Raw genomic sequence first — 18249 nt, forward strand, 5'->3', positions numbered from 1 at the left:
CCTCGTCCCCCCCCCCAGTGTCCCCCCCCTCAGTGTCCCCCCGTGTCCCCTCAGTGTCCCCCCCCCAGTGTCCCCCCCTCGTCCCCCCCCCCAGTGTCCCCCCCCTCAGTGTCCCCCCCCGTGTCCCCTCAGTGTCCCCCCCTCATCCCCCCCTCCCCTATGTCCCCCCCCAGTGTCCCCCCCCTCAGTGTCCCCCCCCGTGTCCCCTCAGTGTCCCCCCCTCATCCCCCCCTCCCCTATGTCCCCCCCAGTGTCCCCCCCCTCAGTGTCCCCCCGTGTCCCCCCCGTGTCCCCTCAGTGTCCCCCCCCCTCAGTGTCCCCCCATTCCCCCCCCATGTCCCCCCCATTGTCCCCCCCCCGTTTCCCCTCAGTGTCCCCCCCCTCGTCGTCCCCCCCCATGTCCCCCCCCCTCATTGTCTCCCCCCCCCCCCCCGTGTCCCCCTCCCCGGCCCGGGGGGGTCCCTCTCCCCCCCCCCCCCCCCCTCCCTCCTCCCCCCGGGCCCGGCGCCGCCTCCATCTTGTGCCGCCGCCGCCGCCGTCGCGACATCACCCGGCCCCGGGACAGGCCCCGGTAACGGCCCCCCCCCTCCCTCCCCCCGACCCCGGGACACCCCCCGGGACCCCCCCGGGACCCCCCCTTCGACCCCGGGACCCCCCCCCCCCCACTCCCCCGCCAGCCCCGGACCCCGGGACACCCCCCCCCCCCCCCCCCCCCCCGCCAAGGCCCGGGCCTGGAGCCGGATCGGGCCCCCCGGGGCCGCCCCCCGGGGAACGGGGGGGGGGGGGGTGTCCTTATGGGGCGACCCCCCCCCACCATCGCCACGGGACCCCCCCGACCCCTAAATACCCCCCCGGGCCCCTAAATGCCCCCCTCGACCCCTAAATACCCCCCCCGAACCCTAAACACCCCCTCCCGGACCCCCAAATACCCCCCCCGGACCCTTAAATACCCCCCCCCGGACCCCTAAATGTCCCCCTCGACCCCTAAATACCCCCCCCCGGACCCTGACACCCCCCTCGGGCCCCTAAATACCCCCCCGGGCCCCCAAATATCCCCCCCCCGGACCCCTAAATGCCCCCCCGAACCCTAACTCCCCCCCCCCCGGACCCCTAAATACCCCCCCCGGACCCCTAAATACCCCTCCCAGCCTCTAAGTACCCCCCCCTGGACCCCTAAGTGCCCCCCCCGCTCCTAAATCCCCCCCCCCAGGGTCCCCAAATTCTCCCCCCACCCCCCCCCGGATTCCCCAAAGTGCCCCGCCCCCTCCCCCCCCCCCGAAAATGTCCCCAAACCCCCCCCCCCCGGCGTCCCTCCCCCCCCCCCGATCCCCCCCCCAAAATGTCTCCCCCCCCCCCAGTGTCCCCGGGACCCCCCCAAATGCCCCGTGTGTTGTGTGTGTCGTCCCCCCCCCCCCTCCCCCGGGGACCCTCTTGGGGACCCCCCCAATGTCGTCCCCCCCCCCCGGGACTCCCCCCCCCCCCCGCCCCCCAAGTGCTGGGTTTGGGGGGGTGTTTTTTGGGGTGGGGGGGTTGTGGGGGGGGGGTGTGTGTGTTGTCGGTGTGCGGTTGTGTGTCGGCGGGGGGTTGGGGGGGGGGGTTGTTTATCCGTGTGTCGTTGCGTGGCCGTGTGTGTGTGTGTGTGTGTGTGTGTGTGTCGCGTGTGCGTCACAGCCGGGTGCGATTGTGTGTGTGTGTGTGTCACACCCGTGTGCGGTTGTGTGTGTGCGTCACAGTCGGGTGCGATTGTGTGTGTGTGTGTGTCACACCCGTGTGTGGTTGTGTGTCCCTGTGCGGTTGTGTGTGTGTGTCACAGCCGTGTGCGGTTGTGTGTGTGTCACACCCGTGTGCAGTTGTGTGTGTGTGCGTCACAGCCGGGTGCGGTTGTGCGTGTGTGTATCACAGCTGGGTGCGGTTGTGTGTCCCTGTGCAGTTGTGTGTGTGTGTGTGTGTCACACCCATGTGCAGTTGTGTGTGTGTGCGGCACAGCCGGGTGCGGTTGTGTGTGTGTGTCACACCCGTATGCGGTTGTGTGTGTGTCACACCTGTGTGTGGTTGTGTGTGTGTGGCACAGGCGGGTGCAGTTGTGTGTGTGTGTCACACCTGTGTGCGGTTGTGTGTGTGTGTGTCACAGTCGGGTGCAGTTGTGTGTGTGTGTGTGTGCGTCACAGCTGGGTGCGGTTGTGTGTGTGTGTGTGGCACAGCCGGGTGCGGTTGTGCGCCCACTCGGGGGCGGGTGTTGTGGCCGCCTGCGGTTGTGGGTGTCGAGTGTCCAGGTGCGGTTGTGCGTGTGTCACACCCGTGTGCGGTTGTGTGTCCCTGTGCGGTTGTGTGTGTGTCACACCTGTGGGTGGTTGTGTGTCCGTGTGTCGTTGTGTGTGTGTGACATCTGTATGCGGCGGTTGTGTATCCGTGTGCAGTTGTGCGTCTGTGTGTTGTCATGTGTGTGTGACATCTGTGTGTGGTTGTGCGTCCGTGTGTCATTGTGTGTGTGTCACATCGTGTGCGGTTGTGTGTCCGTGTGCGGTTGTGCGTCCGTGTGTCGTTGTGTGTGTGTGACATCTGTATGCAGTCGTGTATCCGTGTGCGGTTGTGTGTGTGTCACACCCGTGTGCGGTTGTGCATCCGTGTGTCGTTGTGTGTGTCACATTGTGTGCGGTTGTGTATCCATGTGCGGTTGTGCGTCCGTGTGTCGTTGTGTGGGTGTGACATCTGTATGTGGTTGTGCGTCCGTGTGCGGTTGTGCATCCGTGTGTCGTCGTGTGTGTGTCACACCCGTGTGTGGTTGTGCGTCTGCTCGGTGTTGTGTGTTGCGTCCACGTGTGGTTGTGAGTGTCAAGTGTCCGTGTGCGGTTGTGTCTCTGTGTGCGGTTGTGTGTCCGTGTGCTGTTGTGGCGCGTGTCACACCCGTGTGCGGTTGTGTGTCTCCTTGCTGTTGTGGGTTGTGTCTGTGTGTGGTTGTGCGTCCGTGTGTGTCGCGTTCGGGTGTCGCGTCCGGGTGCGGTTGTGTGTCTGTGTGCGATTGTGTCACACGTCCCTGTGTGCTTGTGCGTCCGGGTGTCGTTGTGTGGGGGTTGTGTGGCTGGGGTTGTGCGTTGTGTCCGTGTGTGGTTGTGAGCGTGTCACACCCGTGTGCGGTTGTGTCTGTGTGTGTCTGTGTGTGGTTGTGTGTCACACCCGTGTGCGGTTGTGCGGCTCCCTGCTGTTGTGGGTTGTGTCTGTGTGCGGTTGTGCATGTTGTGACCGTTGTGTGTCAGTGTGCGGTTGTGCGTTGTGTCCGGGTGCGGTTGTGAGTGTGTCACACCTGGGTGTGGTTGTGTATCTGTGTGCGGTTGTGCGTTGTGGCCGGGTGTGATTGTGTGTGTTGTGTCCCGTGTCCAGTTGTGACCGTGGTGTGTCCGGGTGTGGTTGTGTGTCCGCCTGTGGTCGTGTGGGGGTTGTGTGTCGCCTCCGGGTGTGATTGTGTGTGTTGTGTCCGTGTGCGGGGGTGTGCGGTTGTGTGTGTGTGTCACACCCGTGTGCGGTTCGGTGTGTCTGACTGTGTGTGTTGTGTCCGTGTGTGTGTGTGTGTGTGTGTGTGTGGTTGTGAGTGTGTCACACCCGTGTGCGGTTGTGCGTCTCCCTGCTGTTGTGTGTTGTGTCCGTGTGTGTTGTGGGTGTTGTGTCCGTGTGTGGTTGTGACTGTTGTGTGTCCGCCTGGGGTTGTGTGTTGTGTGTTGTGTGTGTCACCCACGTGTAGCTGCATGTTGCGTGTTGTGACCGTTGTGTGTCCGCCTGTGGTTGTGTGTTGTGGGTGTTGTGTCCGTGTGTGGTTGTGACTGTTGTGTGTCCGCCTGTGGTTGTGTGTTGCGTGTCGTGTGTGTCACATGCCTGTGGTTGCATGTTGGGGGTTGTGACTGTTGTGTGTCCGTGTGTGGTTGTGAGTGTGGTTGTGTGTCGCGTCTGTGTGCGGTTGTGACCGTTGTGTGTCTGTGTGTGTTGTGTGTCTGTGTGTCCGTGTGTTGTGTGTTGTGTGTGACCGTTGTGTGTCCGTGTGTCGCGTGTTGCGTGTTGTGTGTCCGTGTGCGGGTGTGAGTGTGGTTGTGTGTCGCATCTGTGTGTGGTTGTGACCATTGTGTGTCCGTGTGTTGCATGTTGTGTGTTGTGTTGTGTTGTGTGTCCGTGTGTTGTGTGTTGTGTTGCGTGTCCGTGTGTTGCGTGTGACGGTTGTGTGTGTCCCGCGGGTGACGCGTGTTGTCGCGTCTCCTGTGTCCCCCCCCCTCCCCCCGTGACGCGGCCCCACGTCACTCCCGCGTCACTGACCCCTCCCCCCTTCCCCCCCCCCCAGCCCTTTCAGACGCCCCTCCCCCCCCACCCGGGGCCTCGGTGACGTCACACCCAGCCCGGCCAATGAGCATCCAGGTGAGCGCTGACGTCGGGCCGCCCCCCCCCCCATTGGCTGCGGGTCAAAGGGCACTTCCGGGGGGGGCGGGGGGTGGTTTCCATGGTGACGTGGAGGGTTTTTGGGGGGGGGACACGGTGACGTCACCGCGGGGGGGGAGGGGCGGCGGGGGGGGTCCCCTCGGCTTGTCCCCGCCCCCCCCCGCCATGACATCACTCAGCCGACGGATGACATCACACCGGAGGCACCACCCCCCGCCCCGATGATGTCACACCCCCCCCCCGTGATGTCACACCTGCGCCTGTGTCGTCCCCCCCCCCCCGGCGACGGTGACATCATCGGCCACAACCGGGACGTCACCCGCGATGTCACGTGTCACCCGGAGACACCCCCCCTCCCCCCCTCCCCCCCCAGTTTGTCACCCGCCGCCGCCATGTTGTTCCCCGCCATTTTGTCACCCGCTGCCATTTTGTCACCCACCTTTTTGTCACCCGCTGCCGCCATTTTGTCACCCGCTGCCGTTTCGTCCCCCACCATTTTGTCACCCGCTGCCATTTTGTCACCTGCCTTTTTGTCACCCGCTGCCGCCATGTTGTTCCCCGCCATTTTGTCACCCACTGCCACCATTTTGTCACCCGCTGCCATTTTATCACCCGCCTTTTTGTCACCCGCTGCCGCCATTTTGTCACCCACCGCCGTTTTGTCACCCACCATTTTGTCACCCGCTGCCATTTCGTCCCCCGCCTTTTTGTCACCCGCTACCGCCATGTTGTTCCCCACCATTTTGTAACTCGCTGCCACCATTTTGTCACCCGCTGCCATTTTGTCACCTGCCTTTTTGTCACCCGCTGCCGCCATTTTGTCACCCACCATTTTGTCACCCACTGCCATTTTGTCACCCACCTTTTTGTCACCCGCTGCCGCCATTTTGTCCCCCGCCGCCATTTCGTCCCCCGCCATTTTGTCACCCGCTGCCGCCATTTTGTCACCCGCTGCCATTTTGTCACCCACCTTTTTGTCCCCCGCCGCCATTTCGTCCCCCGCTGCCCCTTTGTCACTGGGTGCAGGCGCGTGCCACCCCCACGCTGTCACCACCCCCCCCCCCCGTGACTGTCCTCCCCCCCCCGCTGTGGGGCTCTGTCACCCCACAAGTGTCCCCGGGCTCCACCCCCACATCCAGGTGTCGCCCCCCCCCCCCCCCCCCCCCCCAATCCTTGTCACCCTCCGACTGTCACCCTGTGTCTGGGTGCCCCCCCCCCCCTCCCCCCCCCATCACCCTGGGGACCCCCAAGTCCCCCCCCCCCCCCCCCCGCTCTGACCCCCGTCCCCCCCCCAGGCCCCGCCGGCTGTGACCCCCCACCGCGGACCCCCGGAGCAGCAACACCTGGTCCATGAGGCCTCCGCTCACAGGTAGGGGGTGCCCCACGGCGCCGTGGGGTGACGCTATGGGGGGGACGGGGACGTCCTGCCCCATAGCACCAGGGGGGGTGGTGCTGTGGGGGGTAGGTCCTGCCCCACGGGGCTGGGGGGTGATGCTGTGGGGCCGGATCCTGCCCCATAGCACCGTGGGGTGGTGCTGCGGGGGGCAGATCCTGCCCCACGGTGCCAGATCCTGCCCCACGGTGCTGTGGGGTGATGCTATGGGGGGTAGATCCTGCCCCACGGCGCTACGGGGTGGTGCTGTGGGGCCGGATCCTGCCCTATAGCACCGTGGGGTGATGCTGTGGCGGTAGATCCTGCCCCACGGTGCCGTGGGGTGATGCTGTGGGGCCGGATCCGGCCCCACGGTGCCGTGGGGTGATGTTGTGTGGCCGGATCCTGCCCCACAGCGCCGTGGGGTGATGCTATGGGGCCATGGGGCGACGCTATGGGGCCATGGGGCGCAGGGGCTGGATCCTGCAGGGCTGTGGGGTGCCGTGGGGCTGGATCCCCAGGTGCTATGGGGCAGAGGAGCTGGATCTAGTGGTGCTATGGGGCAGAGGGGCTGGATGTAGGAGTGCCGTGGGGCAGAGCTTTGGGATCCCCAGTGCCGTGGGGCTGGATCTAGGTGTGCTATGGGGCAGAGGGGCTGGATGTAGGAGTGCCGTGGGGCAGAACTTTGGGATCCCAGGGAGCCGTGGGGCAGACCTTGGGCCCCCCACGGGCGATGGGGCGCCGTGGGGCTGGATGTAGGGGCGCCGTGGGGCAGATCTGTGGGATCCTGGGACGCCGTGGGGCAGAGGGGCTGGATCCCCGGTGCCGTGGGGCAGAGCTTTGGCATCCCCGGGTGCCGTGGGGCGGACCTTGGGCCCCCCACGGGCGATGGGGCGCCATGGGGCTGGATCCCCGGGTGCCGTGGGCCAGGCCTCTCCCAGCCCCACGGCTCCGGCTCCCTGTGGGTCGCGGCCGTGGGGCGCCGTGGGGCCGGCGCTGGCCCCGGAGCCGCCGTTGGCCACGGGCCGGACCGGGCCGGTGGCCAAGAGGCTTCAGCGTCTCCGGGGCCTGGGGGGGGGGGGGGGGACGGATCCGGTCGCCGCGAACATCCGGGATCCGCCGGGATCCGGGGGGGGGGGCCCCGCCCCACAGCAGGTACCGCCGGGCCCCCCCCCCCGCCCCACAGATCCCCGCCCCACAGATCCCCACCCCACGGATCCCCACGGAAAGTGGGGGGGGGGGGGAAGGTGGGGGGACCCCATGGAGTTTGGGGGGAGCCCCCGGGGGGGGCGGAATCCCGGCACTGGGCGGGTGGGGGGGGGGGGAGATCTGTGGGGCTGGATCGGGGCTGGGATGTGTGGGGCTGGAGTTGGGATCCCCCAGGATGTGTGGGGCTGGAGCTGGGATCTCCCGGGATCTGTGGGGCTGGATCGGGGCTGGGATGTGTGGGGCCGGAGCTGGGATGTGTGGGGCTGGAGCTGGGATCTCCCGGGATCTGTGGGGCTGGATCCCGGCTGGGATGTGTGGGGCTGGAGCTGGGATCTCCCGGGATCTGTGGGGCTGGATCGGGGCTGGGATGTGTGGGGCTGGAGTTGGGATCCCCCAGGATGTGTGGGGCTGGATCGGGGCTGGGATGTGTGGGGCTGGAGCTGGGATCTCCCGGGATCTGTGGGGCTGGATCCCGGCTGGGATGTGTGGGGCTGGAGTTGGGATCCCCCAGGATGTGTGGGGCTGGAGCTGGGATGTGTGGGGCTGGAGCTGGGATCTCCCAGGATCTGTGGAGCTGGATCGGGGCTGGGATGTGTGGGGCTGGAGTTGAGCGGGGGGATAGCTGGGATGTGTGGGGCTGGAGCTGGGATCTCCCAGGATCTGTGGGGCTGGATCGGGGCTGGGATGTGTGGGGCTGGAGCTGGGATCTCCCGGGATCTGTGGGGCTGGATCCCGGCTGGGATGTGTGGGGCTGGAGTTGGGATCCCCTAGGATGTGTGGGGCTGGAGCTGGGATGTGTGGGGCTGGAGCTGAGCCGGGGGGTAGCTGGGATGTGTGGGGCTGGAGCTGGGATCTCCTGGGATCTGTGGGGCTGGATCGGGGCTGGGATGTGTGGGGCCAGAGCTGGGATGTGTGGGGCTGGAGCTGGGCTCTGTGGGGCTGGGGCTGAGCTGGGATGGAGCTGGGACCCTCCAGGATCTGTGGGGCTGGAGCTGGGATCCGCTGGGATCTGTGGGGCTGGATGTCAGCTGGGATCCGCTGGGATCTGTGGGGCCAGGTGGGGGCGAGGGGGGGGTTGGTGTGTGGGATCCCCGGGGACGTGGGGGGCTGGGATCTGCCGGGATCTGTGGGGCAGGATCTGTGGGGATCCATGGGGTGAGATCTACTGGGATCTATGGGTCAGGATCAGCTGGGATCCATGGGGTGGGATCCGCTGGGCTGTGGGGCAGGTTGTGGGGCAGGAGAGGAGTCCCGGGGGGGGCTGTGGGGCAGGTTGTGGGGCAGGAGAAGGGTCCCAGGGGGGCTGTGGGGCAGGTTGTGGGGCAGGAGAGAAGGATCCCGGGGGGGTTGTGGGGCAGGTTGTGGGGCAGGAGGGGGGGGGGGCAGCGGGGTTGTGGGGCAGAGTCCGTGCTGTCTGTGGGTCACACCGTGGGGCAGCCCCGGGGGGACGGCGGCGCCGTGGGTCGCACCGCGGCGGGGGGGCAGCCCCACTGCCGTAGGCCGCGCTGTGGGGCAGCCCCGGGGCTGGCGGTGCCGTGGGGCGGGCTGCGGTTGAAGCTATGGGGCAGGCCGTGGGGCAGGCCGTGGGTCGCGCCGTGGGTCGCGGCGGCGGCGCCCGCAGCCATTTTGCGGCCCCGTCCGAGGAGGCCCCGACGCAAAATGGCTCCTGGCGCCGCCGCCGTGGGGGGGGATGCGGGGGCCGGGGCGCCGTGGGGCAGGGACGCCGTGGGGTAGAGCCCCCCACCCCCACCCCCCTCCAGCCCCACGGCACGGCGGGACCCTGCCCCACGGCGTGGGGGACCCCCCGGCCCCACAGCACGGGGATGCTCTGCCCCACGGCACGGGAGGGGGGGGAACGACACCTGCCCCACGGCGCAGGGATGCTCTGCCCCATAGCGCAGGGCAACCCCCCCCCCCCCCCAGCCCCACAGCGCAGGGGGACCCTGCCCCACGGCGTGGGGATGCTCTGCCCCATAGCACGGGGACGCTCTGCCCCACGGCATGGGGGAACCTGCCCCATGGCACAGGGATGCTCTGCCCCACGGCGTAGGGATGCTCTGCCCCATAGCGCAGGGCAACCCCCCCCCCCCCCCAGCCCCACAGCGCAGGGGGACCCTGCCCCATGGCATGGGGATGCTCTGCCCCATAGCACGGGGACGCTCTGCCCCACGGCATGGGGGAACCTGCCCCATGGCACAGGGATGCTCTGCCCCACGGCGTAGGGATGCTCTGCCCCATAGCACGGGGGAACCCGAGCCCCACAGCACAGGGAGACACTGCCCCACGGCGTGGGGATGCTCTGCCCCACGGCGTAGGCGTGCTCTGCCCCATAGCACGGAGGACAGCGGGTGGCCGTGTGGGGCGGGGGGGGGTGGGGGGTGAGAGTGGATGTGTGGGGCTGAGGGACCCCCAAGCTGTGGGGCTGGGGACCCAGATATGTGGGGCTGGGGGAGCCCTAAATTATGGATCTGTGGGGCTGGGGAAAGTGTGGGGCTGGGGGACGCCGATCCGTGGGGCTGGGGGTGACGACGGTGTGGGGCTGGCGACCCCCAAGCGCCCAGAGAAGGGACCCAGGTGTCCGGGACCCCCAAATAGGGCACCCAAATGTCCCCAAATGTCCCCAAATGGGGGACCCGGGTGTCCCCGTGACCCATAGAGGACCCAAATGTCCCCAAATGTCCCCAAATGTCCCCGAATGTCCCCGAATGGGGGACCCAGGCGTTGGGTGTCCCCAACTGGGAGCCCTGAGTGTCCCCGAGTGTCCCCGAGTGTCCCCAGATGTCCCCAAAGAGGAGCCCCAAGTGTCCCCAAGTGTCCCCAAATGTCCCCAAATGGGGGACCCGGGTGTCCCCGTGACCCCATAGAGGACTTGGGTGTCCCCAAATGTCCCCAAGTGTCCCCAGACATCCCCAAACAGGAGCCCCAAGTGTCCCCAAGTGTCCCCAAGTGTCCCCAAGTGTCCCCAAATGGGGGACCCACGTGTTCCCGTGACCCCATAGAGGACTTGGGTGTCCCCAGATGTCCCCAAGTGTCCCCATAGAGGACTCAGGTGTCCCCAAGTGTCCCCAAGTGTCCCCAAGTGTCCCCAGACGTCCCCAAACAGGAGCCCCAAGTGTCCCCAAGTGTCCCCAAATGGGGGACCCAGGTGTCCCCAAGTGTCCCCATAGAGGACTTGGGTGTCCCCAAATGTCCCCAAATGGGGGACCCAGGTGTTCCCGTGACCCCATAGAGGACTCAGGTGTCTCCAAGTGTCCCCGAGTGTCCCCAAATGTCCCCAAATGGGGGACCCAGGCGTTGGGTGTCCCCAACTGGGAGCCCTGAGTGTCCCCGAGTGTCCCCGAGTGTCCCCAGATGTCCCCAAAGAGGAGCCCCAAGTGTCCCCAAGTGTCCCCAAATGTCCCCAAATGGGGGACCCGGGTGTCCCCGTGACCCCATAGAGGACTTGGGTGTCCCCAAATGTCCCCAAGTGTCCCCAGACATCCCCAAACAGGAGCCCCAAGTGTCCCCAAGTGTCCCCAAGTGTCCCCAAATGGGGGACCCACGTGTTCCCGTGACCCCATAGAGGACTTGGGTGTCCCCAGATGTCCCCAAGTGTCCCCATAGAGGACTCGGGTGTCCCCAAGTGTCCCCAAGTGTCCCCAAATGTCCCCAAATGGGGGACCCAGGTGTTGGGTGTCCCCAACTGGGAGCCCTGAGTGTCCCCGAGTGTCCCCGAGTATCCCCAGATGTCCCCAGATGGGGGACCCAGGTGTCCCCGTGACCCCATAGAGGACTCGGGTGTCCCCAAGTGTCCCCAAGTGTCCCCAAATGTCCCCAAATGGGGGACCCAGGTGTCCCCGTGACCCCATAGAGGACTCGGGTGTCCCCAGATGTCCCCAAGTGTCCCCAAAAGTCCCCAGATGGGGGACCCAGATGTCCCCAAGTGTCCCCATAGAGGACTCAGGTGTCCCCAAGTGTCCCAAAGTGTCCCCAAGTATCCCCAAATGTCCCCAAATGGGGGACCCAGGTGTCCCCGTGACCCCATAGAGGACTCGGGTGTCCCCAGGTGTCCCTGAGTGTCCCCAGATGTCCCCAAAGAGGAGCCCCAGGTGTCCCCAGGTGTCCCCAAATGTCCCCGTGACCCCATAGAGGACTCGGGTGTCCCCAAGTGTCCCCAAATGTCCCCAAATGTCCCCAAATGGGGGACCCAGGTGTCCCCGTGACCCCATAGAGGACTCGGGTGTCCCCAGGTGTCCCCAAGTGTCCCCAAACCGGGGGGGGGGGGAACACGGACACACGCAGCCACCTGGCTGTCCCCTCCCCCCCCCCCCTCCCCCGCCGTCCCCCAAAACCGCATCTGTGTCCCCCCCCCCTTGTGTCCCCCCCCCCCCGTGTCCCCCCGTGTCCCCAGGTGGGCGCCGCGGGGATGGCTCCGGTCGTGGAGGTGTGGGACGCCGGCCATTGCCGCTCGTTACTGCTGGAGTTAAACGAGCAGCGCCTGCGGGGCCAGTTCTGCGACGTCACCATCATCGCCGAGGACACCAAATTCCGGGCTCATAAAAACGTCCTGGCGGCCTCCAGCCCTTTCTTCAAACGGGCTTTGACCCAGACGCCGCCGCCATCTTGGCCGGCCCCCGCCCAGGTCTTGGAATTACCGGGGGTCCAGGCCGGCGTCTTCTCCCACGTCCTCAACTTCATCTACAACTCCCGCCTGGCCGTGCCCAACCAGGCCACCGCGCGCGCCCTGGGGGCCGTGGGGCGACGCTTGGGCATCTCCACCCTCCAAGGCCTGGACTCGCCGCCCCCCGCCGCCAAGGAGATGAACGGCGAGCCGCCCCCCGCCTCCCCCACCGCCCCCGTGGACTTGAGTCGGGCCCCGCAAGAGGCGCCGGCGGTGGCCGAGGCGGCGGCGGCGGCGGCGGCCACGGCGGCGTTGGGCTGCGGCTTGGCGGCGGCGTTGAGCTGCGGCTCGGCCTCGCCGGCGGCGTCGTTGAGCTGCGGGTTGGCGGCGTCGTCGGCGTTGAGCTGCGGGTTGGCGTCGGCGGCGGCGTCCGGCTGCGGGTTGGCGTCGTCGGCGGCGTTGAGCTGCAGGTTGGCGTCGTCGTCATCGTTGGGCTGCGGGTTGGCGTCGTCGGCGGCATTGAGCTGCGGGTTGGCGCCGTCGGCGTCGTCCAGCTGCGGGTTGGCGTCGTCGTCGGCGTCGTCGTTGAGTTGCAGGTTGGCGTCGTCGGCGGCGTCGTCGTTGGGCTGCGGGTTGGCGGCGTCGGCGGCGTCATCGTTGGGCTGCGGGTTGGCGGCGTCGGCGGCGCCGTCGGGCTGCGGCTCGGCGGCGGCGGCGTCGAGCTGCGGCTCGGCGGCGTCGGCCGCCTCCTCGTTGGGTTGCGGGGCGGCCTCGGCGGCCTCGGCGTTGGCGTCGGCGGCGGCCTCCTTGAGCTGCGGGGCCTCGGCCTCGGCGTTGGGCTGCGGCTCGGCCTCGCCGGCGGCCCCGGCGCCGTTGAGCTGCGGCCTGTGCGGGCGAGGCTTCAGCACGGCGGCCGCCTTGGGCTTCCACGCCAAACTCCACCGGGGCCGGCGGGGCCTGGCCTGCCGCCATTGCGGCAAGAGCTTCATCCACGTCAAGAGGCTGCAGACCCACGAGGTTCTCTGCCAAGACGGACGCCACCACCACGCCGCCGGCGACGTCAACGCCAACAACGACGCCAACGTCGCCCCGGCGCCTCCCAAACCGGGCAAAAAGGCCTTGCTGTCGCGACACCGAGCTTTGGAAGCGCCGGGGGCCGGGGAGGAGGAGGAGGAGGCGGTGGTGAAGGTGGTGGACGGCCACGTCGTCTACCTGTGCGGCGTCTGCCACCGTTCCTACATGACCCTCTCCAGCCTCAAGCGTCACGCCAACGTCCACTCCTGGCGCCGCAAGTACCCCTGCCGCTACTGCGACAAGGTCTTCGCCTTGGCCGAGTACCGCACCAAGCACGAGGTCTGGCACACGGGCGAGCGGCGCTACCAGTGCGTCTTCTGCTGGGCCGCCTTCGTCACCTACTACAACCTCAAGACCCACCAAAAAACCGCCCACGGCATCAACCCCGGCCTCATCTCCTCCGAGAAGACGCCCAACGGCGGTTACAAACCCAAACTCAACGCCCTCAAACTCTACCGCCTCTTACCCCCCCGCGCCCCCAAGAGACCTTACAAAACCTACAGCCAAACTTTGCCGGACGACGGCCTCCTCTCGCCCGCCGCCGCCGCCGCCCAACCGGCGCCGCCACCCGCCGCCGCCGCCGCCGCCTTCCCCTCGCCCAGACCCGAACAGGCCTCGGTCATCGCCTACGGGCGCCCCTCGGCCTCCGTCATCGTGCGCGGCGCCGGCGCGGGGGCGGCGGGGGCCTCCGTCATCGCCTACAACGGGCGGCCGGCGGCGGCGGCGGCGGCCTCCTCGGCGGCGCCGGCGGCGGCCTCCTCGGCGGCGGCGCGGCCCATGAAGAAGCAGGTGCTGCGGGATTACATCGAGGCCCAACGAGCGGCCGGGGAGGCGCCGACGGGCGACGGCGCCCAACCCGCCCCCCCGGCCCCCGCCGCCGCCGCCGCCGGCCGCACCATGACCTACGTGGCCAAACCGGCCTACGTGGGGACGGCGGGGGACAACCGGGCGGCCCCGCTCTGCCAGATCACCGTCCGCATCGGCGAGGAGGCCATCGTCAAGCGACGCATCTCCGAGACCGACCTGCGCCTGGAGGCCGCCGGCATGGCCGCCGCCGCCGCCCGGCGTCACCACCACCCCGCCACCGCCGCCGCCGCTGGGGACGGTGACAGCGACGCCGAGGACCGGCTCTGGCGCCCCTATTACACCTACAAACCCAAGCGCAAGGCGGGCGCCGGCGCGGGGGGCGCCAGGGGGGGCGGCGCCGGCACCACCGGAACCACCGGCAGCACCGGCACCGCCGGCACCGCCAAGGCGAAGAAACCCCGTTGGCGCCGCAAGTTGCGCTCGCTGCGGCGGGCGGGTGACGCCGGGGCTGAGGGTGACGCCGGTGGCGGCAGTGGTGCGGGTGACACCGCCGCCGCCGCCGGGGAAGGCCAGCGCCGCCGGGATTGGCAACACCTTTGCCGGGTGTGCGGGAAAACCTTCACGGCCTTGAGGAAGCTGCGGAAACACCAGCGGGGACACGAGGGGGCGGGCGGCGGCGGCGAAGGGGGGGATGAAGGCGGGGACAAGGGGGGGGACAGGGGTGACCGGCCCCCCCGGGTGGGACGCCGGCCCTCGCTGCGCTTCGCCTGCGGCCGCTGCGCCAAGGTCTGCAAGACGGCGGCGGCGCTGAGCCGGCACGCCAAGCGTCACCAGGCCGAGGGGGTCCCGCCGACGTCCCCCCCGGCGTCCCCCGCTTTGTCACCCGCCTCCCCCCCCGGCGTCATCGCCTACACCCCGCCGGCCCCGCGGGGGGGGGAAGGGAAAGCGGGGGGCGCCTCCTCCCCCCGGGGGGTGACGCCGGGTGACGCCGAGGAGGCGGCGGGTGACGGCAACGCGGCGGGCGACAGCGCGAGGGGCGACAACGCGGCGGGTGACAACGCGAGGGGTGACAAGGCAAGGGGTGACAATGCGGCGGGTGACAACGCAAGGGGTGACAACGTAAGGGGTGACAATGTGAGGGCTGACAACGTGAGGGGTGACAAGGCAAGGGGTGACAACGCGCCGGGTGACAACGCGAGGGGTGATAAGGCAAGGGGTGACAACACAGCGGGTGACAAGGCAAGGGGTGACAAGGCAAGGGGTGACAATGCGCCGGGTGACAACACAAGGGGTGACAAGACAAGGGGTGACAGGGCAAGGGGTGATAGTGCGAGGGGTGACAGTGCGAGGGGTGACAACGTGGCGGGTGACAAAGCGCCGGGTGACAACGCGCCGGGTGACAAGGCAAGGGGTGACAAGGCAAGGGGTGACGACGCGGCGGGTGACATGGCGGGTGACAACGCGCCGGCTGCCAAGGCGGCGGGTGGCGGCGCGACGACGGGTGACAAGGCGGCGGCGGGTGACACGGCGGCGGGGGGTGACACCGCGGCGGGTGACGGGGGGTTGTCCCCGGCCCCCGGCCCCCCCCCGCCCCCCCTGGGTTCCCGGTGCAGGAGCAGCCCTGGCCTCTGCTGCGGAGGTTGGGGGGCGGGGGGGGGAGAAGGGGGGGGGACCCCCTAAAAACGGGGGGGGAGGGGACGCGAAGGGGGGGGGGCGTCCCCCCCGGCGGCGGCCCCCGGCGGCCCGTCCCCCCCCCCGCCCCGCCGCCGCCCCCCCCCCGCCCCCCAACCTGCCCTATGGCCCCCGGCTGGTGGCCGCCTTCCCCTACCCCTTCCCCCTGCCCCTGGCCCTCGCCGTGGGGCTCCCCGAGGGCGAGGGGTTTTTGGGGGGCGGGGCGGGGGGGGGCGGGGGGGGAGGGGTGCCCCCCCCCGCCCCGCCCCCCGCTTTCGGCTTCCCCGGGGGAGGGGAGAGAGCGCGGAAAGGGGGGGGGGATTGAGAGTTTTGGGGGTGGGGGGGGCCTGACCCCTAGAAGTGGGGGGAGGGGGGGTGGCCCTATAGGATATGGGGGGGGGGGTGACCCCATAGGAGGGTTGGGGTCACGTAAGAGATGGGGGGGGGGGGGGGACGGCCCCATAAGTGGGGGGGGCCCATAGGAGATGGGGGGGGGCCCCATAGGATGGGGGGGAGGCCCATAGGACGTGGGGGTCCCTGACCCATGGGGGGGGGTCCTGTAAGTGGGGGGGGGGGTCCTGTAGGACATGGGGGGGCCCCATAGGATGTGGGGGGCCCTATAGGATGGGGGGGGGCGGCCCAGAAGTTGGGGGGCCCCATAGGACGTGGGGGGTCCCTGACCCATAGAAGGGGGGGACCCCCCAGAAATGGGGGGGGGGGCCCTATAGGATGTGGGGGGGGGCCCCATGGGAGGGTTGGGGTCCCATAGGAGATGGGGGGGGGGGGCCATAGGACATGGGGGTCCCTGACCCATGGCGGGGGGGGGCCCCATAAGTTGAGGGGTCCGCCATAAGTGGGGGGGGGGGGGGGCCCTGCCCCATAGGAGGTGAGGGGGGGCCCCCTATAGGATACGGGGGGGCCCCCCCCATAAGTGGGGGAGGTCCCATAGGACTTGGGGGGGGGGACTCCATGGGATGTTGGGGGGGGGCCCTATAGAATGGGGGGGAGAGGGGGGGCCATAGGAGGTTTGGGGGGGCCCTGCCCCATAGGAGATGGGGGGGGGGGGGTACGACCCTATAGGATGTGGGGGGGGGCCCTGCCCCATAGGGGGGGGGTCCTATAAGTGGTGGTGGGGGGCCATAGGAACTGGGGGGGCTCCAGGGGACCAGGATGGGGCTGGGGGGGGGGGGGGGGGATGGGACAGGATGGGGTCTGGGGGGCCCCCCCCCAAGGATTAGGGACCCCCCCCCCCAGTATGGCGGGACCCCCCCCGGTATAGAGGGACACCCCCCCCCCACCCCCCCAGTATAGGGGGCTCCCAGTACAGCGGGACCCCCAAATTAGCGGGGACCCCCCCCCAGTATGGACCCCCCCCAGTACATTGGGGACCCCCCCAAGTATAGAGGGACCCCCCCCAGTTTAGGGGGACACCCCCCCCCCCCGGTATGGAGCCCCCCCCTGTATATTGGGGACCCCCGCAGTATAGGGGACCCCCCCCAGTATAGGGGACCCCCCCCCAGTATAGAGGGACCCCCCCCCGGTATACAGGGACCCCCCCCAGTATATTGGGGACCCCCCCCCAGTATGGCCCCCCCCCAAATCCCCCCCCCCCCCCCCAATTCTCCCCCTTCACCCCCCCCAGGATTTTGCCCCCCCGCCCCCCCTTAAAATGGGGCCCCCCCACTAACTCCGGGCCCCTCCCCCCCCCACCCCCCACCCCCCCCCCCCGCGATCCTTGGGGTCCACCCAAAACCCGACCCCCCCCCCCAAAACACCCCCCCCCCCAAACCCCCTCCCCCCAAACCCCCCCCCCCCCCAAAACCCGGCACCTTACGGCATCGCAGCGACATTCCAGCGCCCCTCGTGCAAGGGGGGGGGGGGGTCATCGTGTGAGGGGGGGTCGGTTGTACGTGGGGGGGGGGGGGGGGGGAGTCCTCGTGCGAGGGGTTCCCCCCCTCCTCGTGCAAGGGGGGGGGGGGGGGGCCTTGTGCAAGGCTTTTGTATCCTCGTGCGAGGAGGAGGGTCCTCGTGCAAGGACGGGGGGGGGGGGTGGGGGTGTCTCCTCGTGCGAGGCCCGACGGAGCGATGACCCCCCCCCTCCAACCCCCCCAAAAAGCCCCCCCCAACCCACCCCCCCCCCCCCGTGCGAGGCCGCCATCCACGTGCGAAGGCCGCCCTCGTGCAAGGGAGGAGCGGGCGGGGCGGCGTCCTCGTGCGACGCACGCGCGTGTGTGTGTGTGTGTGTGTTCCACCCCCCCCCCCCCCCCCAAACTTATGCCCACCCCCCCGCACCCCCCCCCCCCCCGCCCCCGTGTCCCCGTGCAAGGCCCGTCCCCCCGCAGCGCGTCCCCGTGCACGGCCTCGTGCGACCCCCCCCCCCCGCTCACACCCACCCCCCCACGCCCTCGTGCAAGGCCACCAACACCCCCCCCACCCCCCCCCCCCGCCACCCCCGGGACAGGACACCGCTGCCCCCCCCCCTCCCCCCCGCGCCGTGCGAGGGGTGTCCTCGTGCAAGGCCCCGGCCTCGTGCAAGGACCCCTCCCCCCCCCCCCCTTGCACGAGGACGGGGCCTTGCACGAGGACCATCCTCGTGCAAAGTGGGGGGGGGGGGGGGGGCCGCCCTCGCACGAGCCTCGCCTTCGCACGCGCCCCCCTCCCCCCCCCGTCCTCGTGCGAGCCTCGTCCTCGTGCGAGCCTCGTCCTCGTGCAAGGCCCCGTCCTCGTGCGAGCCTCATCCTCATGCGAGCCTCGTCCTCGTGCGAGCCTCGGCCTCGTGCAAGGCCCCGGCCTCGTGCAAGGCCCCGTCCTCGTGCGAGCCTCGTCCTCATGCGAGCCTCATCCTCGTGCGAGCCTCGTCCTCGTGCGAGCCTCGTCCTCGTGCAAGGACACCCCCCTCCCCCCCCCCCACCTTCCCCCCCCCCCCGGCCGCGCCCCTCCCCCCGTTTGCACTTTTCGTGGCCGCGTTTGCTACTGACTGACCCCCCCATCCCCCCCCCGGCCCCTCCCCCAACACCCCCCCCCCCCCACCACCATCACCACACCCCCCCCCGCCCCCTCCCCCACCACCATCCCCCCCCCCCCCCCGCCCCTCCCC

The 18249-nt window shown here is 69.5% G+C and overlaps 1 protein-coding gene across 2 annotated transcripts; it reads left to right on the forward strand.

Moving 5' to 3' along the window:
* Window positions 1-486: 486 nt before the first annotated feature.
* On the forward strand, window positions 487-15176 carry ZBTB4 (zinc finger and BTB domain containing 4). 2 transcript variants are annotated; one of them, XM_074571866.1, is made up of 5 exons: window positions 487-571; window positions 4325-4398; window positions 5715-5788; window positions 11391-13372; window positions 13562-15176. In XM_074571866.1, exons 4-5 carry the CDS (start codon window positions 11406-11408, stop codon window positions 15159-15161), a joined length of 3567 nt encoding a protein of 1188 aa, XP_074427967.1. In that variant the 5' UTR covers window positions 487-571; window positions 4325-4398; window positions 5715-5788; window positions 11391-11405; the 3' UTR covers window positions 15162-15176. The 2 variants fall into 2 exon arrangements, with proteins under 2 accessions (XP_074427967.1, XP_074427966.1); XM_074571865.1 differs by having other exon boundaries at window positions 11391-15176.
* The last annotated feature ends 3073 nt before the right edge of the window (window positions 15177-18249 follow it).

This window comes from Larus michahellis, unplaced genomic scaffold (genome assembly GCF_964199755.1).
Source record: "Larus michahellis unplaced genomic scaffold, bLarMic1.1 SCAFFOLD_363, whole genome shotgun sequence".
In the NCBI taxonomy this organism is placed as follows: domain Eukaryota; kingdom Metazoa; phylum Chordata; class Aves; order Charadriiformes; family Laridae; genus Larus; species Larus michahellis.